Raw genomic sequence first — 24,861 nt, forward strand, 5'->3', positions numbered from 1 at the left:
CCAGATTAGAATGTGCAGTCTTCACGCTTATCAGGGACAAAATTTTCCCCCTCAACTGGATTTTTGATAAGAAGATACTTCTTTTAAACTATAAACTCCATATTAGCGGGAAGTGTTTTCCCTGATTAGCCTGTGCAGACTGCAAATGCTAATCTGGGATGACGCTTTTCGCCTGTGCATCAAGCTCAGTTTTCCCAGGATGCTTCTATATTGATCAATTTTAGTAAGCTTCCACTAATCTGCATCAATAGTGTTTAGGCAATAGAAAATAAAATCCTAGATTCTCATCCCCGCCCGCCCATCAAAAAAAACCCGTCCCGCCCAAACGCTATTTTGAAAAAAATCCATTAAAAAAATCGAGCCGCATATACTTTATAGGACAAAACGGTTGAATGAGTACGAAAATAGCGAAGTGCGAATCGGCAACTCAATGTCTCAGAGACATTTATTGATTTTTAACGGCGCACAAGTGTCATCTGAAATTTAAGTGATCAAGCAAAAACAACAACAAAATGTTTCTTATTTTAAGGTGTAGAAACGGCGTTACAACGGTAAAAGATTGGTACAGGGTGTCAAAATGTGCAGAAACTTTTACTCTCGTGGACCTGTACGATAAGTTCATTTGTGATTCGTTTGACCAAGCCCCATCGTTGAAAGTTGACCACCTGAAAATCGTCTGTGCCTTCGTCGGCCAAAATAAATTAGAATTGGCATAGGTGTCACCCGATGTTACAGTTAGTCAAGCTGTCGGCTGAAATTTAATTGACTTAAGTATTTGAGACAACTACTGAAACTTCCCATAAATCTCCACCAGGTACACCGGAAAGAAAAGATGCTTTCACTTTGCTTATGTCAGCAGCCAACAAGGCAAAACACTTGCCACCCGAAAAGGCAACAAGTTATGCAAAAGCCAGACTTTTTAATGACATTCTTACATGGCTGAAAGATAGTGAAGTTGGATTTACGTCCGTTAATGCCCCAGTACCCGGAAGTAATCTAGTCAACTGTCTCTCTGACATTCTATGGTATATTGATGGTAATCATGGCACTTTAGCATGGAGAGCTTGTGGCCTTCCAGATCGAGAGGCGGAAAACTACAACGGGCGAGGCATGGTCAGGGTTGATAACCCCAAAAAAGGGTGAGGGTACGGGTTAGGGTTAGGGGTCGGGTTAGGGTTAGGGTTGGGTTTAGGCTAACCCAAACCCTAACCCGACCCCTAACACTAACCTTAACCCTAACCCTCTAACCCCCCCCCCCCCCTCCCCCTTGCGCAATACCATACCATGCCTCGCCCGTTGTCGTTTTCCGCCATTTTTCAACAAATACAAACTGAACTTGAAATAGTAAATGCCGTCTATTGAATGCATACCATGTTCTAATAATAATATCTAGTCATACTGAAAAAATAATGTAAAGGGTTCTGTTACAGATTTGTATTTTCTTTAATACCTTGTCTAGTCAATGTTTTATTGAATGTCAGAATATGTTTAACATGATATTAAAAGGGTAAAATAAAACACAATAGTCAAATTTTGATAATTTATTTCTTTTATTCTATATAATTTTACATACATACATTCATATAGGCGTTATGCATATAAACCAACAAATTTGTGAACATTTCATTACTTATATATAGGTCCGACACATAAAATGAAAAATAACAAATAAAACCCACCTACCTGCCCCAATTTTCCCCAAAATTTGGATGAGAAACTAGTTATTTATTTTCTATTTTCTATTGCCTTACACAGGAGGTGATAGTGGGGTTGGGATGCGGGCGAATAAACAAAGATTAAAGTAGGCCTACACAAGTGACATGCAAAGAAAGGTTGTTTTTCTTTGATCTTATAGTGGAGTTTAAGAATGATAAGAAAGATAATTTTTCACAAAATGGGGTTATCTGTATCGCCTACATTTAACATCTTTCTCAAATAAGAGTTAATGAGATGGACGTCTGATGATGCCAGGCTCATAAACAGGAAGTGTATGTATTTCTTCCAGGACCTGGAAAATCAGATGGACATTGCTGAGAAGAGAAGACTCACTCTGCTGAAGGATTTCCTTGATATTTGACATTCTCCACAATCTTCATGACACTTTCCTATGAGCCAAGTTTAACACTCTTCAACAAACCTTGACATTTGATACTCTTCAACAAGCCTTGACATTTGACACTCTTCCACATGAAACTACCCTTGGATCCACATGAATGTTTCACCCTTCAGCATTCACTCCCAGAAGGTCTCGATTCCATGACCATGTCCACAAAAAGACTTAGGGAAACATTCATTATTGTTTGGTAAATGGATTATGAGGTTGCCATGGTGTAATTGATATGATGTCCCACAAGCACCTTTGAGGTCACTGGTTCGATCCCCACTGTGGGAGGGTTCTTTAGATCTCTCCCAAACACACCAAGTACTGGTTCTAAGCCCAGGAAACAGACTCAAGAGCCTTTCAAATAAGTATTTAGTACTTTAAATGCAATCAAGCTTCAAAAAATAGGTGTAAAAACGTTTAGTAAAAGGAATTTTTAGGGGATTATTCATCAAGGAAAGTAAGGGAATTTAGGTGATTTTTCCTTAAGTTGGGGAAAACTCACTTATACTTAAATGGTAATTGAGACATTGAATGAGAATGAAGTGAAATTAATTTTGCTGCAACAATGCCTATATACAAAAAAACAGTTTTGCCCTTTAAAAATGTAGTTTGATTTTGGACCAGTTCCCTACTAGTAATGCTTACCAAAATGGTAAACTCATTCTATATTTAACTTAAAAAGGGCAACTCATACTTCATGTTTGAAGGATTTTTTATATAAACAGTTAGTACTGTAGTTTTGATGGCTATTGGCCAAAAAGTCTAGCTGTGCTCATTTTGTGAACATAACACATACCAAAGATTGTATTCTGACCATGTGCTTCTCACTTCATTTTTCGGATGACTTGTTCAAACAGTGCTGTCAAATGTTATAGTCCTTAAGTGCTCATATTTGATGTTTGTCATGCAAAAATGGGTCTTATGTCATATTTGGCTAGAGTAGCTCCAGCCTAGCCTGTAAACTTCAGTCTCAGAATTTATCATTGTTTTATTGGCCATTCAGGTATTTTCTTCAAATGTGTGTGTGAAATATCATGTATCATATTTATGTTACGTATTTGTGCAATCACTTTATTGACAATTGTTTGTATCGTGTGTTTTAAGTTTTTTGTATTTGTATATAGACATCTTATTTATTGCTACAAATTGTTAATGATTTGACGCATGTGATGACTTTCAAATTGAATCACGCTTTGGGAAAACCGGCTTTATGCATGTGCGTGAAGTGTCGTCTCAGACTAATCAGGGACGACACTTCCTGCCTTAACTGGATTTTCTTTAAGAAGAGATCTGCAAATGTACAATTCCATGAAAGCAGAAATTGTTGTCGCTGATTAGCCTGTGGGTTGTGGACTGCATAGGCTAATCTGGGACAACACTTTATGCACATATTTTTAGCCCCTTTTTCCCATAGCGATTCTATTTTTGTCTGTCCCTTTTTACCCCTTCCTTTGTGTGAATGATGAAATCATTAATGATTTTAACATTTAACCCGGTTTCTTTAAAGGTCAGATCATCTGAATAATTCTGTAATTATATTTGTTTTTTTGTATGCAGTCAATAGTTCACGATTTCAGAGTCACTAGATTTTTGAGGAAGTTTAAACATACATGTAATGATGTTGATGTGTTTTAAATACTGGAAAGTATGAAAGTGTATTGTTAGGCATAATTTTTCTGTATTCATCTCGTAAATGTTTTCAAAAATGATTTTATCAGCATCTGATGCCACTACTGTGAAGTATGTTAGTTTTTGACACTGAAATACTTAACACAATCAATTAAATTTAACAAAGAGGCTTATTTTTTGTAAAATAAATAAATGTAATTTTACTCTTTTTTTGTATTTGTACTCTCACCAGTGAATGTTGTTATTTAGTGTTAGTTTATATGTTTATGTGGATTTATATGATTGTTGAGGATATAAACAAGTACAATAAACAACAATGAAAACATTATGCCACTGAAGATACAATAAGAAAGAAAAATATTTAAGCACCTAGCAATTGAGTGTATTGAAAAAGTCCATACTAAAGAAAATGTATCTGTTTTATAATTTGGACCATTCAACAAATGTTTTTCCTTTATAACCAGTGGTTGTCTTAATTTGAATCAGTAACATCAATTAAATAGTTGTAATTGTATTAACAAACAAAAAACTACAAAAAAAAATAATTGTTTTGAAAACAAATAATTGGAAAACGCTATTGTGAGTATTTACGATCATATTTGAAGACCTTGTATTACAAATCACTATATACTAGTCTCATAATCAAAGATTACAGATCAGTTAAAACAGGTGCTATTTTATATGAGCAAAGTTATGCAAAAATTGGTCTAATGCCAGTACATGTGGCAGGTGTAGCTACAGACCAGTCTGCACAATTGCTCAGTCTTGTCAGGACCTACCTTATCAGCTTATACTGTGAGTTTGACTAAATCGTGCGTGACTTTATAGTAGACAGCGTATCTCCTGTCCAGACCCTATTTTCTGACCAGACTGTATCTGCTAACCAGACGTCTTCAATTGGGCAGGCTGGTCTGGAGCCATGCTTGCTGCAATGGCATAACAACCATTTTTACATGAGGTGGCTCATGTACTTTAAGCAATAGTTTTCCATTAAATATGAAAAATGTATTGCTCTGTTTGATTTCATTTAAAACATGAATAATGTGCATTTATATGTAACTTGCATGTGCAACCTGTATACATCAGGTGGATTATTATATGTGCTCTTGAAAAGTGAGGTTTAGTAGATGGATGTTTATGTGTCTGTACACATGTTTGAAAAAAAGGACTGTGCTCTATGAAAAGGGGATTTAATGCATGTGACAAAAGTGTCGTCCCAGATTAGCCTGTACTGGCGGCAAAGGCTAATCAGGGACGACACTTTCTGCTTTTATGATATTTTTCATTCCAAGAAAGCCTCTTAGCAGAAATCTTGTTTAGGCAGAAAGTGTCGTCCCTGTTAAGGGACGACACTTTACGCACATGTATTAAACCCCATTTTCACAGAGCAGATTATATGTCAATGTGAGAATGAACGTTTTTGCAAATATCTTATCAGTATTGTCAACCTATCTGTGTGTTAAAAACAAATGTGTGTACTTCTTCATTAAAATTTTTATTTATAAAAAAGTCAATGATTATGTTAAATAAAACGTAAACTATGTGACCGCATCTCTTGTTTTTCTTAATTTATAATGCACACAACAAAGCGATAGCGCAAATGCTGGATTTAATAATTATATAGTGGTCGTCATGCAAGATAAAGATACATTTAATCCTATATAAAAAGCAAGTTACTATTAAAAGTGACAAACTTCCATCTATAATGTGTTTAATGTATTTTTTAGCCTCGGTCTGGGAAAACGGAGCTTTATGCATGTGCATAAAAGGTCGTTCCAGAATAGCCTGTGAAATCCGCACAGGCTTTTCAGGGTCGGCACATTCCTCTTTTAGTGGATGTTTGTTTATAGAAGACTTTATTTTCGGTGTACACTTCCTTAAATATTGTGCCTAATTTGCCTGCGCATTGAAATTCAAGTTCACCTAGTTAACTTGATATCGTTTATAACGATTCTTTTACTTACCGCGAAATGACCTTATACCTTGCGAGATGGAATGCAATTTATTAAATTGAGGTAACGATACCACGCTGGAAATATATTCCTAACATTTTTTGCTATTTATTGCATACTTACACGGCCGTTAATCATGCTCGCCACCTCTGTTTTGAGATGCATTAAGAAATGAGCCAACGCTACTTTCGAGGTGGCGCTCAGGCCCGGATGTTTTGAAATTAAACGGATAATTTTACAGGGTGAATAGGTTTGATATGTTTTTATGCCCCCCTTCGAAGAAGAGGGGGTATATTGCTTTGCACATGTCGGTCTGTCGGTCGGTCTGTCCACCAGGTGGTTTCCGGATGATAACTCAAGAACGCTTGGGCCTAGGATTATGAAACTTCATAGGTACATTGATCATGACTCGCAGATGACCCCTATTGATTTTGAGGTCACTAGGTCAAAGGTCAAGGTCACGGTGACCCGAAATAGTAAAATGGTTTTTGGATGATAACTTAAGAACGCATACGCAGCCAACAGGGCGATCTCTGTACAATATAACTGAAGCAACTGGTCTGTAATCCTAAATTTATGATTATCAGTCCAATGAAACATCATCATTTGAGTAAAAATAAAGTGGATCAGTAAAAATATTATCAGAATATGAGACTTTTTTTGTATATTTTGTATATTTAATATTGTGTTAATGTTTAATTTTGTTGATTAATATAAACATAAGCAGAACGGGGAGGTAAATATCTATTATATCTTTCTTATATACAGGGGAAACAAATGCAATAAGTTTAATTTCATGTTTAATAAATAGAGGATATTTGTTCATGTCAGGGTGAGATCATTTGTTATTTTTTTCATTGTCCCTTGACATATTGCTTTTATATTTGCGTACTGTTTACCAACATCACCCCAACCTATATTTCCCCCCCCCCAACCTCACCCCCATCCCATTAGGGGGGGGAGGTGTAAAACAGAGGAGCGAAGAAAGGACCACACACCCACAGGAGACCCCCGCCTCGCACCCCCCCGACACCCCCACCCACCCACCCCAGGGGGGGAAACACAGCGAATGAAAGGACCACACCCACAAGGATACCCCCCCGCGCACGCCCCCGTACCCCCCACACCCCCCAAAAAAAAACAACAGTTTGTTTAAACATCTAATAAATAACCACACCCCACATAGAGCCCCCGCTCACGCCCCCCACGCCCCCCAAAAATTTTTTTTATTTTTATTTTTTATAAACAGCCAAGAAATGACCACACCCCACATTAGACCCCCCGCTCACGCCCCCCGACCCCCTTACCCCCCCCCCCATCCCCCCAAAAAAAGATAAACAAAAATATATTTTTTAAACATGTAAGAAATTACCACACCCCACATTAGATCCCCCTCTCACCCCCACCCTCCCTACCCCCCACCCCCAACCCCCCCCCCCCCCCAAAAAAAAACATATTTTTTTTAAACAGCTAATAAAGGACCACACCCCACAGGAGACCCCCGCGCACCTCCACCACCCCCCGACCCCCCCCACCCCATCCCCCCAAAAAAAATTTTTTTTTTTATTTATTTTTAACATCTAATAAATTACCACACCCCACATTAAACTCCCCTCTCACCCCCACCCCCGAACCCCCCACCCCCCCCCCCCCCCCTCAATTTTTTTTTTAAACATCTCATAAATTACCACACCCCACATTAGACCCCCTCTCCCCCCCCTACCCCCCCCTATCCCCCCCACCCCCCCTCCAAATTTTTTTTTTTTAAACATCAAAGAAATTACCCCACCCCCATTATACCCCCCTCACTCCCCCCTACCCCCCCTCCCCCACCCCCCCAATTTTTTTGTTAAACATCTAATAAATTACCACACCCCACATTATACCCCCTCCTCTCACCCCCACCCCCCTACCCCCCCCCCAAATTTTTTTTTTTCAAACATCTAATAAATTACCACACACCCCACATTATACCCCCTCTCGTCCCCCCCATACACCTCCACCCCCCCCCAATTTTTTTTTAAACATCTAATAAAACCACACCCCACATTATACCCCCCTCTCACTCCCCCCTACCCCCCACCCCCCCCCTCCAATTTTTTTTAAACATCTAATAAATTACCACACCCCACATTATACCCCCCTCTCACCCCCCTACCCCCCCCACCCCCCCTACCCCCCAAAAAAAAATTAAAAAAAAATTTTTCCTTTTTTTATTTTCGAAAGATCGTCTAATAAATTATTGAATATGAACAATTTCCCCATGATGGCTTACGTTATACTGTCAAGCACTCGAATAGTCGAGCGCGCTGTCCTCTGACAGCTCTTGTAGGTCACAAGGTCAAAGGTCAAGATCACAGTGACTCGAAATAGTAAAATGGTTTCCGAATGATAACTCAAGAATGCTTACGCCTAGGATCATGAAACTTCATTGTTAGATTGATCATGACTGGCAGATGACCCCTATTGATTTTCAGGTCACTAGGTCAAAGGCCAAGGTCACAGTGACTCGAAAGAGTACAATGGTTTCCGGATGATATCTTACATTAGGTCAAAGGTCAAGGTCACAGTGACAAAAAACGTATTCACACAATGGCTGCCACTACAACTGACAGCCCATATGGGGGGCATGCATGTTTTACAAACAGCCCTTGTTTAAATAAATTTTGCATTATTAAAAAAAATCGGCCAATGTAGTGCGATTCAGCGATTATGAATTCATTTAAAGATGTAGAGAAACATGCAATCACAACACATTAAGAAACGTGAGGACCTTTATAAGTTATGGCATGGTAGAATTCGTAATAGCAAATCGATGTCTTTTGCCTGTGTGACGAGCCGAATCCCAGCCAATTAAATCGCTAATTACATTAAACGATTGCTTTAAGCCTGTACATGTTAATGCGTGCATAAAAACATCAGCTGGAAGCCGATCTAATTGATAAATTTGCATTTTTAAGAAGAGAATAAGCCAATGCCAAGGAGATGGCGCTCAGATTAGGAGTTGGCGCCAATGCACATTTATAGCTATTTTAAAGTGACATATTTTATGTTATGGTTTCTATTATGTTTACAGGACTTACGTTGTTTTTTTTGTCAGTTGATTACTTCAGCATATTTGAGTCGCGTGCGTTTGTAATTAGAAAAAGTGGTTTTCTTATACTGGGTTTAAACGTTCGTCTTTATAAATAAGAACATTGAACATGTATTTTGAAAAAAAAAGTCCACGGAAAAAGATCGAGCTATCTTCATTTTTTTTGGAGTTAATAGTGGGAAATACAACATATATGAGTCTAATTAAGATTCGTTGACCTTGGCCTTTAATCAATTATGCATTTGGATTAAGGGACAGAAAGCATCGTTTCAAGAAGTATAATCTTATATTTATTTCGTGAATTATCATACTGTATACAAATATTGTTGCCTATGATTTATTTTGATAATGTTGAACATTAATTTATTGGTTTTATTGAGTATTACAATTGTTTGGTATATATCGTACAATGTTTTATTCATGTTGTTGACTTCTTAATTGGGTTGATCACTTACATATGTGATAAACAACATCTCATTTATTATATGATGTTTATATGTTCTGTAAAGATTTTGGCCTTCGTTAGTACGTTGAACAAGAAATATCTTTAAAAAAGATATACGGCGTAAATAGTTTAATGAATGAGATCAAGGATAGCGAATGTCTTTTTCTGTGCAGTTCTTAGCTGCATCACACGCAGTACGGGATGTTACGGGGAGTTTTCGCGGCTTATTTTACATTATAACATATTGCTGGTCATAAACCTATAGATACAAAACAGAAAACCAAAAGAAGAATGGAAGTGAAATTTAAACATATGAGTCAACCGGCCACACGAGAAGTATCCGTATTTATAGGCGCGTTCTTCGAACAAACCTGTTTTAGTGGTTTGTCGGGCATTGCTATTTGATTCGATTATTAACATTATCAATTATCATCGTGCTAATGCTTAAAGTAATATTATGGGCATTTTGCACTGTTGAATTGAGCTGAAAAGAATTAACAGGTCAAAATAGTTAGTTAAAATGTGGTTACTGATTAATTATCTGCAACTCACCTTGCTACCAGTTGTTTATAAAAATATATTTTATATTCGATATTCTTACGTGACCCACCCAGTCCTGTAAGCTGAAATAATCCGTAAAACAATTTCGTGTCTTTGTGTCGTATGAACAAATCTGCACTAAAACTAAATTTAGGTTCAACTCGTAAACGCATGATCAGTTGTCAAACGAAAGTACGGTTGATATTAAAATGCATTATTTTTCTCTTTCTGGTATATTGTTTTAGTATGATGATGCTGCATTAATTAATATAAGTGTATATGAAGTAGAAACATCAAAAATAATCAACGGTTGCGATAGACACCTATAAACTGTTACATGCTCATAATATCACTTTAGTACATTAGGCAATATGGACGAATAATTATTGTTAAATTTATCAACAATAATATTTATCATTGTATTGTTGAAAACACATTAAGAATCTATTATTTACATACCATAATTATATTGCTGAGTATCTTCATTTAACATATTTCTGGTCTAAAGAAAATTCCAGGTATCCTAGTTCACGGATAGCGTCTTTATTATATAACGATTATTTTACTGGCTGCCAACTCCGGTGATGACCTGTATATAAACTCTGAATGTCCGCGAGTTGACCCGATATACCTCACGGGTTGAAATGCAATGCTTTAAAGTGAGGCCTCGCTTCCATTGCTCTTTATACTTTTACATGTTAACATGTTGACAGGAATAAGGAAGTAAGTACTAAATATGAGAACATAGCCTTTTAAGTAGAACGCTCTTGCGCTGGTAATACTCTGAAAATAAAAGGTGTACGCACAAACTGTATTGATGTCGAGAATTGAGTGTAAAACTGTTCTATCTATTAAGCCTTTTCATTCGAGATAAAATTGTTTCATACAGTAAAACAGTGTTACAAAGACGCGGATATGTTTCCAATGTTCTGGTGGTATACTCAAATCAGCCAATGGAATAAATGAAGTGTATTCATTCGTACCTAGCCGCGGGAAATTTTATTGGAATTTTATTGGACACTTACAAAGGTCAGGCTAAGGTGAAAAGCTGGCTTATGCAGCTTACGCCGAAAAATAAATTAAATTTAACAAATAACATTATTTATCAAATGTACCTCATGTGATAATGCCATTGTGAAACGACTTTATTTGATACATCCTGCATTGGCGCCACCTCCTATCATTAGCGCCATATCCTACGCATTGGCTCCATCTCATTTGTAACAATGCAAAATCAACTACTACGTCCAGAGGTCCAGATAAGATGCGTAAAATACTCATGGACAATTTCCAAATACGCACGAAGTATACTTTTGACGAGTGATAAAAATCAACATAAAAATTGGCATACGCACTTAGTGCAATTTTCAGTTGGACGAACAGTTCCCCAAATCGGATTATTTGATCAGCCATTTCAAAATGCATGTTTATGTAAACAAGAGAAGATGTTCTTTATTATTTATACATGTTTTTTGCATGTTCATGTATAAAATGTTTATAAAATAAAAAATCAAGACTTTTACGTGAGTATTTTAAATACTCCCGCAAAAGTCTTTGATTTTTTATTTTCCTCATCAGCTAAAAAAAGTCATGTAAGTCATGTCATGAGTGAAATACTCTTTATTTTATAAAAATACTACGTCGGCAATATTTTTGTGCATGCAGCATCTAATGTATATTGTACCCAATCGTTTGATGCCGTTAGCGATTTAATTGGGTGGAAATTGTCTCGTCACACAGGAAATCTAATCGAAATGCTTTTTAAAACTCCACCATGCCACAACTTAAAAAGGTTCTCATGTTTTTATATGGGTTGAGAATGTTTGTTTCTGAAATTCTGTACATTATTGGATAAATTATTTTTCGCTGAATCTCACTTCAATGGCCGATTTAAAAAATAATGCGAAATATGTTTAAAAAACATATAAAACCTTATCACCCTGTAAAATTATTCATGAAATTTAAAAACATTGGGGCCTTTGCGCCACCTCGGAAGTTGCATTGGCTCATTTATTAATGCATCTCAAAAAAAGTGGCGCGCGTGATTAACGGCCGTGACTTAGCTTTGTTTTTATTTACAAAGTGAATCTCGTCGTATTTGATTTTGAGATAACATATCTTTTCAATGTATTGATAAATGGGGTATGTTACTTCGAATAGTTTTAACGGATTAATAATTGTCTTGTTTCTTGCAGTAGTCTATATATCGAGTTTTTTCAGGGTTGTAATATCGTTAAATTTACCTTGCGATTTTTGGCGGAAACAGATAGGGTCAATTACAGTATTTTGATATTAAAGGGGCCTTTTCACAGATTTTGGCATTTTTTTAACTTATTCATTAAATGCTTTATATTGATAAATGTAAACATTGGATCGTAAAAGCTCCAGTAAAAAATAAAGAAAAAATTAAATAAAGGAAAAGAACATTGCCCGGAGCAGGTTTCGAACCAGTGACCCCTGGAGTCCTGCCAGAGTCCTGAAGTAAAAACACTTTAGCCTACTGAGCTATTCCGCCGAGTACACATTCTTGACGTATTTTATACCTCATATAAGCAATCTTCGTAGTTTCACAAAATTTAACGACAAAAACAGAACTCTCCAAATTATTCAATCGTTTCGCGTTGCAACGCTTTATAATTTTTAGGTTTTAAAATCGTCAAAAGATGCATATAATGGCTATATTAGAGCATGGTTAATGTTCAGTATTACTGTTTCCTCACAAATATCATAACTAAAACGAAAACTTACGAATCTGAAACAACTTTTTTCAATTTTGTCAATTTACCAAAGCGTGAAAAGATCCCTTTAATCTGCAAATTATTTTGCATATTATAATCCCCACGCGTGGGGATATTGTGGTTCGTTCTGGACAATATCTCCTCCTACACTATCAGCACTAGAACCTTGAAACTTACACACATGGAAGCTATGAGCATATGTGCGACGGTGCACTATTTTGAATTTTGATCTGATTCCTGGGTCAAAAGTTATGGGCAAATAAATGGGCAAAATGGGTTTAAAAAACTCATTTTACTAACAACATGCGACGCACATAATAACTTTTGACCCAGGGGTCAGATCAAAATTCAAAATAGTGCACCGTCGCACATATGCTCATAGCTACCATGTGTGTTAAGTTTCAAGGTTCTAGTGCTAATAGTGTAGGAGGAGATAGTGGCCGATGGAGGTTTGAGTGAGGCCGAAAATTTTGTTTAAACATAACTTCTTCATTTATTCACCAATTGACTTCAAACTAATACTGAACATCTCTTATGACAACAAGGTCTCTCTCGACCATCCATGTCCACATTACCCACCCCACGGCCATTGATAAAGGTAAAGGCAGTTTGGTTCCCGTCCTTTTTCAAATTTATCGACAGGTCCACGTGTACTACTTCCCCGTACATCAAATTTTGTTTAGTACCCAAAAATTTTCGTAACCATTTTTTTTCGTACCAAATGGTTTGTCGTACCCAATTTTTTTTCGTACCCAAATTTTTTTTTCGTACCCCAATTTCCCCTTTCCCCCAAATTTTGTTCGTAGCCAAAAATTTTCGTACCAAATGTTTTTTTCGTTCCCAAATTTTTTTTCGTTCCCAAAATTTTGTTGTACTCTAATTTTTTGTCGTACCTAACTTTTTTTCGTACCCATATTTTTTTCGTTTTTTTTGGCATATTTTTTTTTACCCAAAAATGTTCGTACCCGAATTTTATTTCGTGCCCAAAATCTTCGTACCCACATACGCAATTGTGTGATGTAGATAAACTTAAATTGATGCTTTTATATCCATCCTCTTAAAAAGCATCGTCCCACCAGTACTGTCAGTACTTTGATTCTTATTTGTAATTGATTATCCCCACACTTCAAATTGGAGCGGGGGGATTATGGTTATCTCCGCCGTCTGTCTGTCCGTCCGTTCTTGCCACTATCTCCTCCTATTAGTACTAGAACCTTGAAACGTAAACACATTGTAGCTATGAGCATATGTGCGACAGTGCACTATTTGAATTTTTGATCTGACCCCTGGGTCAAAAGTTATGGGGGTTGGGATGGGGCCGGGTCAGAGATTTTAATTCAGTTTTTTAGGTTATTTTACATTAACTTCTTTATTTCTACACCGATCCACTTCTAATTGATACTGAACTTCTCTTATGACCATACGGTCAATCTCAACTATGCATGGCCCCATTACCAACCCCGGGGCGCACCGCCAACATAAACCACGTCCACCCAAAATTGTGTTTTAACTTAACTTTTTCATTTTAAGATTTATTCACCAATTGAATTCAAATAAATACTGAACATCACTTATGACAACACGGTCTATCTCGACCATGCATGTCCACATTACCCACCCCGGGGCCCTACCAACATAGGCCTTGCCCACCCAAAATTGCCTTTTAAGATAACATCTATGCGGCCTGGGGATACGCGTTAGCCTCTGCCGCGCCATTTATAGTTTGAAATTAGTTTAACAATTTGAACTAGGATTCAAAACCTCTAGAACGTGTGTTCGAAAATATAGCGTGCATGTAATATTTTGCGTATGTAACAAAGTCGGTAAATATAACAACAACAACACAACAACAGCAACGAATTGTTCCTTTCTGCTTCAATGAAAATGACGCGATCGTAACAGTATAATGAATAGTAACGAAACAAGAGAATCACAGATATAACTTTGATCTTAGCTTCCGAATGAAAAGGTTGTTCAGTATCTGAAATAGTAATGTTGTAATGATGACGTTAATTTAAAGTGATATTTTGGGAATTTTTCACTGTTGAATTGAGCTGAAAAGAGTTAACAGGTCAAAAGAGTAAGTTAAAATGTGGTTACTGACTAATTATCTGCAACTCATCTTGCTACCAGTTGTTTAATAAAAATATATTTTACATACGATATTGTACATGACTCACCCAGTCCTATAAGCCGAAATGATCCGTAAAACAAAATTGTGTCTTTGTGTCGTATGAATGAATCTGCACTAAAACTAAATTTAGATTCACATCTTACATCCATGATCAGTTGTCAAACGAAAGTACGGTTGATATTCAAATGCATTATATTTCTCTTTCCGGGATAATTTTGAGTATGTTGATGCTGCATTAACAAATATAAGTGTATATGAAGTGAAAACACCAAAAATAAACAACGGTTGCGATAGACACATATAAACTGTCAGATGCACATAATATCACTTTAAACAAGAGCATAAATAAACATCTAGCCAAACAGAAATAACATTTACATCCAGGCATTTACTTGCTCGCAAAATACCAAGCTCCTTGATACATAGTTCTGATTTTCCTATTGGTATAGGTAGGTTTACAATATTTCACCACTTCTTGTTTCATTTATGTGAACTTTTTCTAAAAAAACAACACTTTTTTGATAGCCTTTAAGATTTTCATCCAGTCAACGGTTCGTTTAATATTTACTTTAGCAGAAACTTCCCTTTATCTTGCCAATGGACTTTCAACGCCGTCGGTTCTCTCGTTATCACTATACATAGTATACGAACGTCCAGTATTAGCGGTGTATTTATGATAAGCAAATGTGTGCTTTAAAATTGTAGAACTGAAAAGAAATGCTTTGATCTCTTCTATTCTTTTCATAAAGTTGCAGTTCATGCGAGTGGCATATATGCCCTAACCGTTTCATAAGCAGGCTCTTGCGCGCATGCTTCCCGCATTTAAGGCATCAATGTTATTCAAAAGTTTACACATTAATTTAGCATGCCATTGTGTTATTACAATTTTGGAGGGGAAATAGACTCGGCGAGAACCGTCAAGATTATTCGTCCGATTATATGTAATATGTTATAGATAATATGTAAACGTAATACAGTAAACAGACAGTGCAAAGTGGCAATTGAGACCTTACTATGATGATATAATTCCCTTGCATATACATGAAATTTTAAGTGTTGGTGTCATATGATGATATAATTCCCTTGAATATACATGAAATTTCAAGTGTTGGTGTCAAGTGGCAATGTGAATGGTAGGAAAGCGACTGGTATTATACATATTAAGACATCGCAATCGGTCTTAAAGGGGCCATTTCACAGATTTTGGCATGTTTTGAAGTTTGTCATTAAATACTTTAAATTGATTAATTTAAACATTGGATCTAAAACGCCCCAGCAAAAAATCAAGAATAGAATTAAAAAAAGAAAAAAAAGTAACCCTAAGCAGGGCTCGAACCACTGACCCCTTGAGTCATGGGGTAAAATGTCTACCACTTAGACTACTCGGCCATACACAACACGCATGACCCAGTTGACAGTGATCATGCATTCTTTATGAATGAAATCCCCAGTTGTAAAGACACACCTCCGCATTGGACCAATGAAATCACTCGTATGTTTAAAATGTCAGAAATGTTGAAATGTATGTAAACAAAGGTTTCAAACGGCGCTGGACAGTTAGTCTTGATGCAGAATGTAACGACAGGAACGGTAATAATGTTTTTTCATACGTTTTATTGAATTATGGTATCGAACTACATGAACTTTGTAGGGAAGTTGCCCTTTACTCCGTGAAGATTTCAGTCTGAAAGACAGCATGATCACTGTCAACTGGGTCATGCGAGTTGTGTATCGTGTTATTTCTTAAAAGTTGACCCAGCATTTGTAAAAATATTGCAAGACATATACATTTCCAGAAAGGAAATTCATTTCTGCGTTGAATAAGACCAAGATCGTGAAAATCGCTGCACAATTGATGAAGATATGGCTGTTCAAAGCGATGCACCCCGTTTTGGGCTGATTTTGAGTTGCATACCTTGTTATATATATATTTGATAGTGAAATATTTTTTTTTCAGAAAAGTTAATTTTTCGTTATAATATGAGTATTTATCATTCAAAATGATGTTTTCACTAATTAATATCATAGCCACACGCTAACCACCTGTGCGCCTATACACATTCCGTTAGAATAAATATTGTATCTGAAATTGAGATAGATTAATAAACAGGTATATATTAAATATTTTATATTTACATACCCCTAAGTGTTAAACAGTATAATGGTATATTGTAATCAGAATATTTGTAAACTATGCTCTAAAAGACCACTATCGGACGAGCAATCTTTGACGATTCCTCCGGCTTCATTCTCCGTCTGACAAAATTGCATGCTTAATAATTTTGCGAACACTTGAATATCAAATGTGCCAAAATCGCCCGAAGCATTCACGCGAGAACTTGTCTGTGTACAGTAATTGTGAACGTCCAGACTGTCAAAAGAAGGAGAATACCTGTGCATACAGATAAACACCTTGCGAGAATTGAATACTCATGTAATACATTTTGAGTGTCTCGTCTTTCTTCGCGTACTTCCTACTGTTATGGCATTCTGCACTCAAATAAAAGTTGAATGAAATTTGCTGAACCATTCCATATTGGTTGTTATTATATGTTTCTGTACATTTGTTGATGAATAAATCTTCGCTGAATCGCACTTCATTGTCCGTTTTTTAATAATGCGAAATATGTATAACATTTTAAAGCTACTCACCCTAGCTGCATGTGGGATCTTTCCACGTTTTGGAAAATTGACAAAATTGAAAAAAGTTGTTTCAGATTCGCAAATTTTCGTTTTAGTTATGATATTTGTGAGGAAACAGTAAAACTAAACATTTACCATGGTCTAATATAGCGATTATATGCATCTTTTGACGATTTAAAAACCTAAAAATTACAAAGCGTTGCAACGCGAAACGATTGAATAATTTGGAGAGTTCTGTTGTTGTCGTTTAATTTTGTGAAACTACGAAGATTGCTTATATAAAGTATAAAATACGTCGCCTCAATATAATTGGCAGGATGGCCTAGCGGTCTAATTGGTTTTTACTCCAGAACTCCGGGGGTCACTGGTTCGAGCCCTGCTTCGGGCTACATTTTTTTCCTTTTTTAAATTTTATTCTTGATTTTTTACTGGAGCTTTTTAGATCCAACGTTTACATTTATCAATATAAAGCGTTTAACGACAAACTTCAAAACATGCCAAAATCTGTGAAAAGGCCCCTTTAAAATGAGTTCCACAAGCTTTTTAACCATAATAATGTCTATATATTTTGTACGATGTTTATACACGCCACGTTTACATATATGGCAAAGTGTCTTAAAAGAACCTCTTCTTTCCATGAAGCAAACACCAACGATCAACGCTACTATATAAGGTGTTAATAACTTAAGCCACCCATTGAGCTATCAAATACAAAGACCAGTCTTTTTCGATTCAACGAATACCAATCTCGCAAATTTCGATCCAACAAATATCAAATCAGCTTGTATGATCAAATAGCAAACTGAACCTTTAGATTCAACCCCATCCATTCTATTTAACTAAATGTATACACATTGGTCATCCAGCAGCTTCCATCACTCTGCTTACGCCAACCCACCATATATAAAACCGTAAAAACTAACCATACTATTTAGAGCGATCATAAATAAACTCCATTCTTTCGATTCAGCCAACACCTACCCAGAAGATGACCAAGCAAAACGAAAACACATTTTCGAGCAAACAAATACCAACCCAACAATCTCGATTCAACAAATACTATTCTGGCCCATTTGAGCCAACAAAATTGATACCAACTCATATGTTCTATGCACAAGAAAACTGTATTGTTCTAAAAAATACCATCCATACCAATCTGGTATTGAATATGAAAATATGTAATACAACCTTCTAATCCAGCAAATACCAGTCCTTCTTTCCGACCAATACCAACTAAGTCCGTTCGCTTTGTTTCAAATACCAAACTCACCTTTCCGCTCTATTTAATATCAGCACACCCCTTCGATCGAACAAATAACAACACAACCTTTTTCGACCCAACAAATATCAATTCGACCCAACAAATACCAACATAACTGTTTAATCCATCAAATACCAAATCCACCGTTTCATTTCATCTAATTCTAACGTAGACAAGTGTGATCAAACACGTTTATCAGACAGAAACAACATGTTTACAAATCCGACAAATACCAACTAAGTCCGTTCGCTTTGTTTCAAATACCATCTTTCCGCTCTATTTAATATCAGCACACCCCTTCCATCAAACAAATACCAACACAACCTTTTTCGACCCAACAAATACCAACTCTATCAATTCAACCCAACAAATACCAAATACAACTGTTTAATCCACAAATACCAAATCCACCGTTTTATTTCATCAAAATCTAACGTAGATTACAAGTGTGATCAAACACGTTTATCAGACAAAAACAACATGTTTACAAATCAAATACAATCTACCATCTTCGCCGTCTTGTTCAACCAAACACCATGTATTCAGGTTCGACCGTACAAATCCTAAACATGTAGTTACATCTAGACATCTAAACATCTAGTTACACCACACTTCAAACTTCACCATGCCAATAAGATTGTTTAGATAAAGATGGTTCATGTTTAACAGTTTACCAACTTCTAAAATGAATTTTCTAAATGCATACGTGCACATAAAGTACAAGGCATATCATTTAAACTCTCAATTAACTTTTAATACAAAATAATTGCAAAGCAGAAGTAGTTTCATATCGTGTCGCGGAAAATATTATTCACGGAAATATGCATTTTAACTGATCTGGTTTGTATTCGACGAGTGAGTATAATAAAGTGGCAAAGTATTTTCTTCTAGTGTTGTTTGATTTAAATGCGAAGCTATATCACGGTCGTTAATCACGCGCGCCACCTCTTTTTTGAGATGCATTTATAAATGAGCCAATGCAACTTCCGAGGTGGCGCTCAGGCCCGGATGTTTTGAAAATTTAAAGTATAATTATACAGGGTGATAAGGTGTAATATGTTTTTCAACACATTTCGCAATATTTGTAAAAAAATCGGCCAATGTAGTGCGATTCAGCGATTATGAATTCATGTAAAAATGTACAAAAACAAACAATCACAACCCATTTGGAAACGGGAGGACCTTTATAAGTTGTGGCATGGTAGAATTCGTAAAAACAAATCGATGTATTTTGCCTGTGTGACGAGCAAATCCCTGCCAATTAAATCGCTCATTACATAAAACAATTGCTTTGAAACTGTACAAGTTAATGCGAGAACAAAAACATCTGCTTCTAGCCGATCTAATAGATAAATTTGCATTTTTCAAAAAGAGATGGAGCCAATGCCAAGGAGGTGGCGCTCAGATTTGGAGGTGGCGCCAATGCACATGTATAGCTATTTTAAAGTGAACTAGTTTATGTTACGGCTTATATTATGTTAACAGGACTTACATTATTTTTTGTAAGTTGACTACTTCAGCACATTTGCGTCGCGTGCGTTTTTAATTAGAAAAAAAGTAGTTTTCTAACAATGTATTGATGGATTTAAACGTTCGTCTTTGTAAGATAACAACATTTAACATGTATTATACAAAAATGTTAACGGAAAAAGACCGAGCTATCTTCATTTTTTTGGAGTTGATAGTGGAAAAAAACACAACATAAATGAGCCTAATTAAGATTCGTTGACCTTGGCCTTTTAGTAAATTAAGCATTTGGATTAACGACCACAAACCATAGTTTCATGAAGAAGTGTTATCTTACACTTATTTCGTGAATTATCATACTGAATACAAATATTGATGTCGATGAATTATGTTTATAATGTTGAACATTAAGTAATTGGTTTGATTGAGTATTACAAATTTTTGGTATACATCGTACAATATGTTTTATTTATGTTGGTGATTTCTTTATTGAGTTGATCATTTGTATATTTAAAAAAACAACATCTTATTTATAATAGATTGTGTTTATATCCTGTAAAGATTTGGGCCATCGTATGTACGTTGAAAAATAAATTAAACATAACAAATAACATTATCTATCAAATCTACGTCATGTGATAATGTCATTGTGATACGACTGTTAATTGATATATCCTGCATTGGCGCCACCTCCTATCATTAGCGCCACCTCCTAGGCATTGGCTCCATCTTTTTTGGAAAAATGCAAAATTATCTACTACGTCGGCAAGAAGCCAATATTTTTGTGCATGCAGTATCTAATGTATGTTGTAGCGATCGTTTGATGCCGTTAGCGATTGAATTGGAAAGACTTTTTCTCGTCACAAAGGAAAAACTAATCGAAATGCTTTTATAAACTCCAACATGCCACAACTTATAAAGGTTCTCACGTTTTTAAATGGGCTGAGAATGTACGTGTATGTACATTTTTTGACGAATCAATCTTCGCTGAATCGCACTACATTGCCCGATTTTAAAAACAATGCGAATTATGTTGACAAAACATGTACAATCTAATCACCATGTAAAATTTTCCATGAAATTTCAAAACATCCGGGCCTGAGCGCCACCTCGGAAGTTGCATTGGCTCATTTATTAATGCATCGCAAAAAAGAAGTGACGCGCGTGATTAACGGCCGTGTATATGATTAATTATTCACTTACAACCCAACAAGCAATATTCATTCGAAAAGCAAAAAAATAAATATGCAAAAATAGCAGACACACAAACAGCAAACATTAAGTAGTTCATTAGTGAACGGAAACATTTTTTCTTAATTTCAAAAGATTTGTATGGACACATGCATGAATGACTCAGTCAAAGCTGTTACACATTTTAAGTTGAAATGCTTTGAGTGGAAATGCGACACAATTCATGTCTAGTTGGTTCGTTATACTTTTGGTTGTGTGAATAATTATCAACGCTTGGCTACGCATAAACGAAGACGTGTGTCATAAAGAAACCGAGTATATACACATTGGTTGTTGTGAATATATATGCAAGTCACAGCAGAATTCCTTTACACACTGGCTCTCCCTCTCTCTACAATGTGATTGCAGGGTACGTAGGGTTTGGGTCACACAGTAATAAGTTCTTAACATTTCGTTTATTCAACTGTTTTGTCTCCATAAATCCTACCAAATATTTTTAGCGACTTTACAATGAAATACATATGCTAGTGACAAACCACATAGCAGAAGCTACAAGCAAAGATGCAATGATTATATATCTATTTTCAATATTACTTTCAACTCCACGTCGTCATTGAAGTAGTCCAAACTCTTTATTACTGCTCTAGACTGGAAGTGTCCTTCCCAGTTTTCGTATTAGAACATGTGCAACACCTGCAACGAAATCAACCGTAAAACATACTGCAATAAAAAAGTATAAACTATTTTAACAAACACAATGTAATATACGGTTTGTCAAAGGACATACAATTAATGCACACTGCATAATGAATAAAAAAGTAAGAATTGCCTTTCGCGTGCGCAGATATAATTTGGAGACGAATGCATATGCTTAATGGGCATGACGCCAATGTCATTAAATGATTATTATGCTAATTCAAATTGCCAAAAAGCTGAAGAAATATCTTATTATAAGCACGATCTCCTTTATTGATAGCATGTAAGCAAATGCCAAAACAATACGACCTGCTCCAAAAGCATATAACAAACACATATAACTAAAACTGAGACAACACAGTAAAAACAGACTTGACTATGTTATCGCCATTAACCGAAACAGGCAAAAAGCGCAATTATCAATTAATCGCCTTCCCAAAAGAACGTAAGAATGTACTCTGTTCACGTATTGAATAGAGCAACTGATTCGGGTCCCGATGTATTGTAAACTCTACAATCGTAACGGATGGACATTTCTTGATTTGCGAACACACCAAACAATTAAAGCTTTGCAAGTAACTTGAGCATATCGAAATACTTATCTACAATAGCCATCTTAGACCATTTAAATATCAGTTGCATTCTTTGGCTTAAAGTAATATGATCATACGGTTTTGGTACACACAAAAAAGATTAAGTTAATGATTATTTATATATTATTAGTGTAAAATGTATGCTTTTACTTCAGGTCGTAGACATAGTAACTATAAAGTGACACACAGTTAAGAGTTTTTAATTTATATATATCCAATTTATCCATGATTCATATAGAATTTTAAACATACATTCGTCAGATTTATCTTTTGTTTAACAACACAACGGTTTATTTAACAAAACATTCTAAAATATCAATGGAAAATAAAACAACGGAAAATAAAATGTAACATAACAAAATAGTGCATAAAAGTATGTATTTATGTTTATTTCATTTGTGGATTTCCCATTTAATAAAAAACAACAACAATTACATTAAATAATAAGACCATTACTATTTGTGCGATTAAAACCGTGTTCAAACTGTTCTAGCAATCATATTTTATTTGAATATTAGTACACTTGTATTTAATGTGTATGTAATCATTAAATTGCCAAAAGATTACTCTTAAACAAAGTTGTGTTGTTTTTACGCTTCAAACCAGATATTACTTATTGCTTTTTATTGTTTCTACTGTACTGTTCTTAACGCTATAGAAACGAAATATTTATTGTGCATTTAATATTGGTATGTTCAGTAGAGATGCAGTTTAAATAACTATGCATCTCCCCCATAGGTTATTACTTCTTTTTAAGCATTATTATTATCAACACTATTTATTATCTGTGGTTATTTTATCATATGCGCCTCGCAATGTGAAAACGGACTATAATGCATCTGCGTTAAAGGGGCCTTTTCACAGATTTTTGAATGTATTGAAGTTTGTCATTAAATGCTTTATATTGATAAATGTAAACATTGGATATAAAAGCGCCAATAAAAAATCAAGAATAAAATTTATAAAAGAAAAAAAGTAACACTCAACAGTGCTCAAACCACTGACCCCTGGAGTCATGGAGTAAAAGTCTACCACTTAGACCAATCGGCCATCCATGCTCATACAATGACATATTTATTGTATTCTTTTTATAAGCAATCTTTGTGGTTTCACAAAATATAACGACAACAACAAAACTCTCCAAATTATTCAATCGTTTCGCGTTGCAACGCTTTATAATGTTCATGTTTTTAAATCGCAAAAAGATGCATATAATCGCTAATTTAGAGCATAGTAAATATGTTCTGTCAAACTGTTTCATAACAAATATCATAACTAAACAAAAAATTTGCAAATCTGAAACAACTTGAAACAACTTTTTTTAATTTTGTCAATTTACCAAAACGTGAAAAAGCCCATTTAAGTGTCGTCCCAGATAAGCACGTGCTGTCCGCACATACTAATCAGGGACGACACCTTCCGCCAAAACTGGATTTTCGCTATTAATTTTACACGAAAATGTTCATAACAGTCGAAAGTGTCGTCCCTGATTAGCCTGTGCAGACTGCACAATCTAATCTGCTCTACACTTTGCGCAAATGCATTATGCTCCGTTTCCCAAAGCGAGTCTCGATTGTATTGCACTCATGCAGCTCAATATGATCAACAACACAAACGGTCAGCACAAATATATCACATATGATGGCAAGCAGAGAGCACTAGGTCGAAAACCTTGCTATCAGTACCTATGCATTGGAAATTAAACATTAACATTTTATTCGAAAATAAAACTTAACAAAATAGTGAAAATTATACACAACAAATTAGATACGTACCGTACTCACGTATTTTGGGTTTTATATCGAGGTCAACTAATACAATTATAACCTACTTTGGACCTACGGATTACCAGCACTTAGTTAGTTGTTAAACATATATCTGTTTGCATGTATATAGTTGTGCAATCAACAATTAAGATCTAATAAAACTATCCTGCTTAACGCTCGACACAAATATATACGTGTTTCTAAACAAGTTTATTGGTCACCAATATGCTACTTGGCTGGTAAATTTACAATTATAACTTGACCCAATTGCAAAAGAATTAATATTGGCCTCGATCAAACACTCGTTGAGACTATTGTAATAAGTACCAACAACATAGGATTTAATGACCGACGACGATGTTATTTCACCGTATAGACATCTTTACTTCCCTTATCTAAAGCCCTGAAATACATGAAAAGGTAAATTTAAATGATAACAGTAGTGGGTGGGGAATTTTGACTCGATGCTTATGACAAATAGTATTAAATCATTAACAACTGATCCTTCGTCATAGAACTTGTTTAAAAAAGCATTTTTCAAAACAACATATGTTAATTAACGTTCATAAAGATTTGATTGCATACGTGTACAATAGAATATTGATTCA

At 35.6% G+C, this 24,861-nt stretch overlaps 1 protein-coding gene across 3 annotated transcripts in view; it reads left to right on the top strand.

The window, feature by feature from the left end:
• LOC127868848 (potential E3 ubiquitin-protein ligase ariadne-2-like) overlaps positions 1-5,276 on the top strand; it is a 42,049-nt gene extending 36,773 nt beyond the window's left edge. For all 3 annotated transcript variants that reach the window (XM_052410983.1, XM_052410972.1, XM_052410961.1), the window contains exon 15: positions 2,006-5,276. In XM_052410983.1, coding sequence (XP_052266943.1) covers positions 2,006-2,077 — 72 coding nt within the window. In that variant the 3' untranslated portion in view covers positions 2,078-5,276. The remainder of the gene's footprint in view (positions 1-2,005) is intronic.
• Positions 5,277-24,861: the final 19,585 nt, after the last annotated feature.

The sequence above is a fragment of the Dreissena polymorpha genome, chromosome 1 (assembly GCF_020536995.1).
Source record: "Dreissena polymorpha isolate Duluth1 chromosome 1, UMN_Dpol_1.0, whole genome shotgun sequence".
NCBI classification, from domain to species: domain Eukaryota; kingdom Metazoa; phylum Mollusca; class Bivalvia; order Myida; family Dreissenidae; genus Dreissena; species Dreissena polymorpha.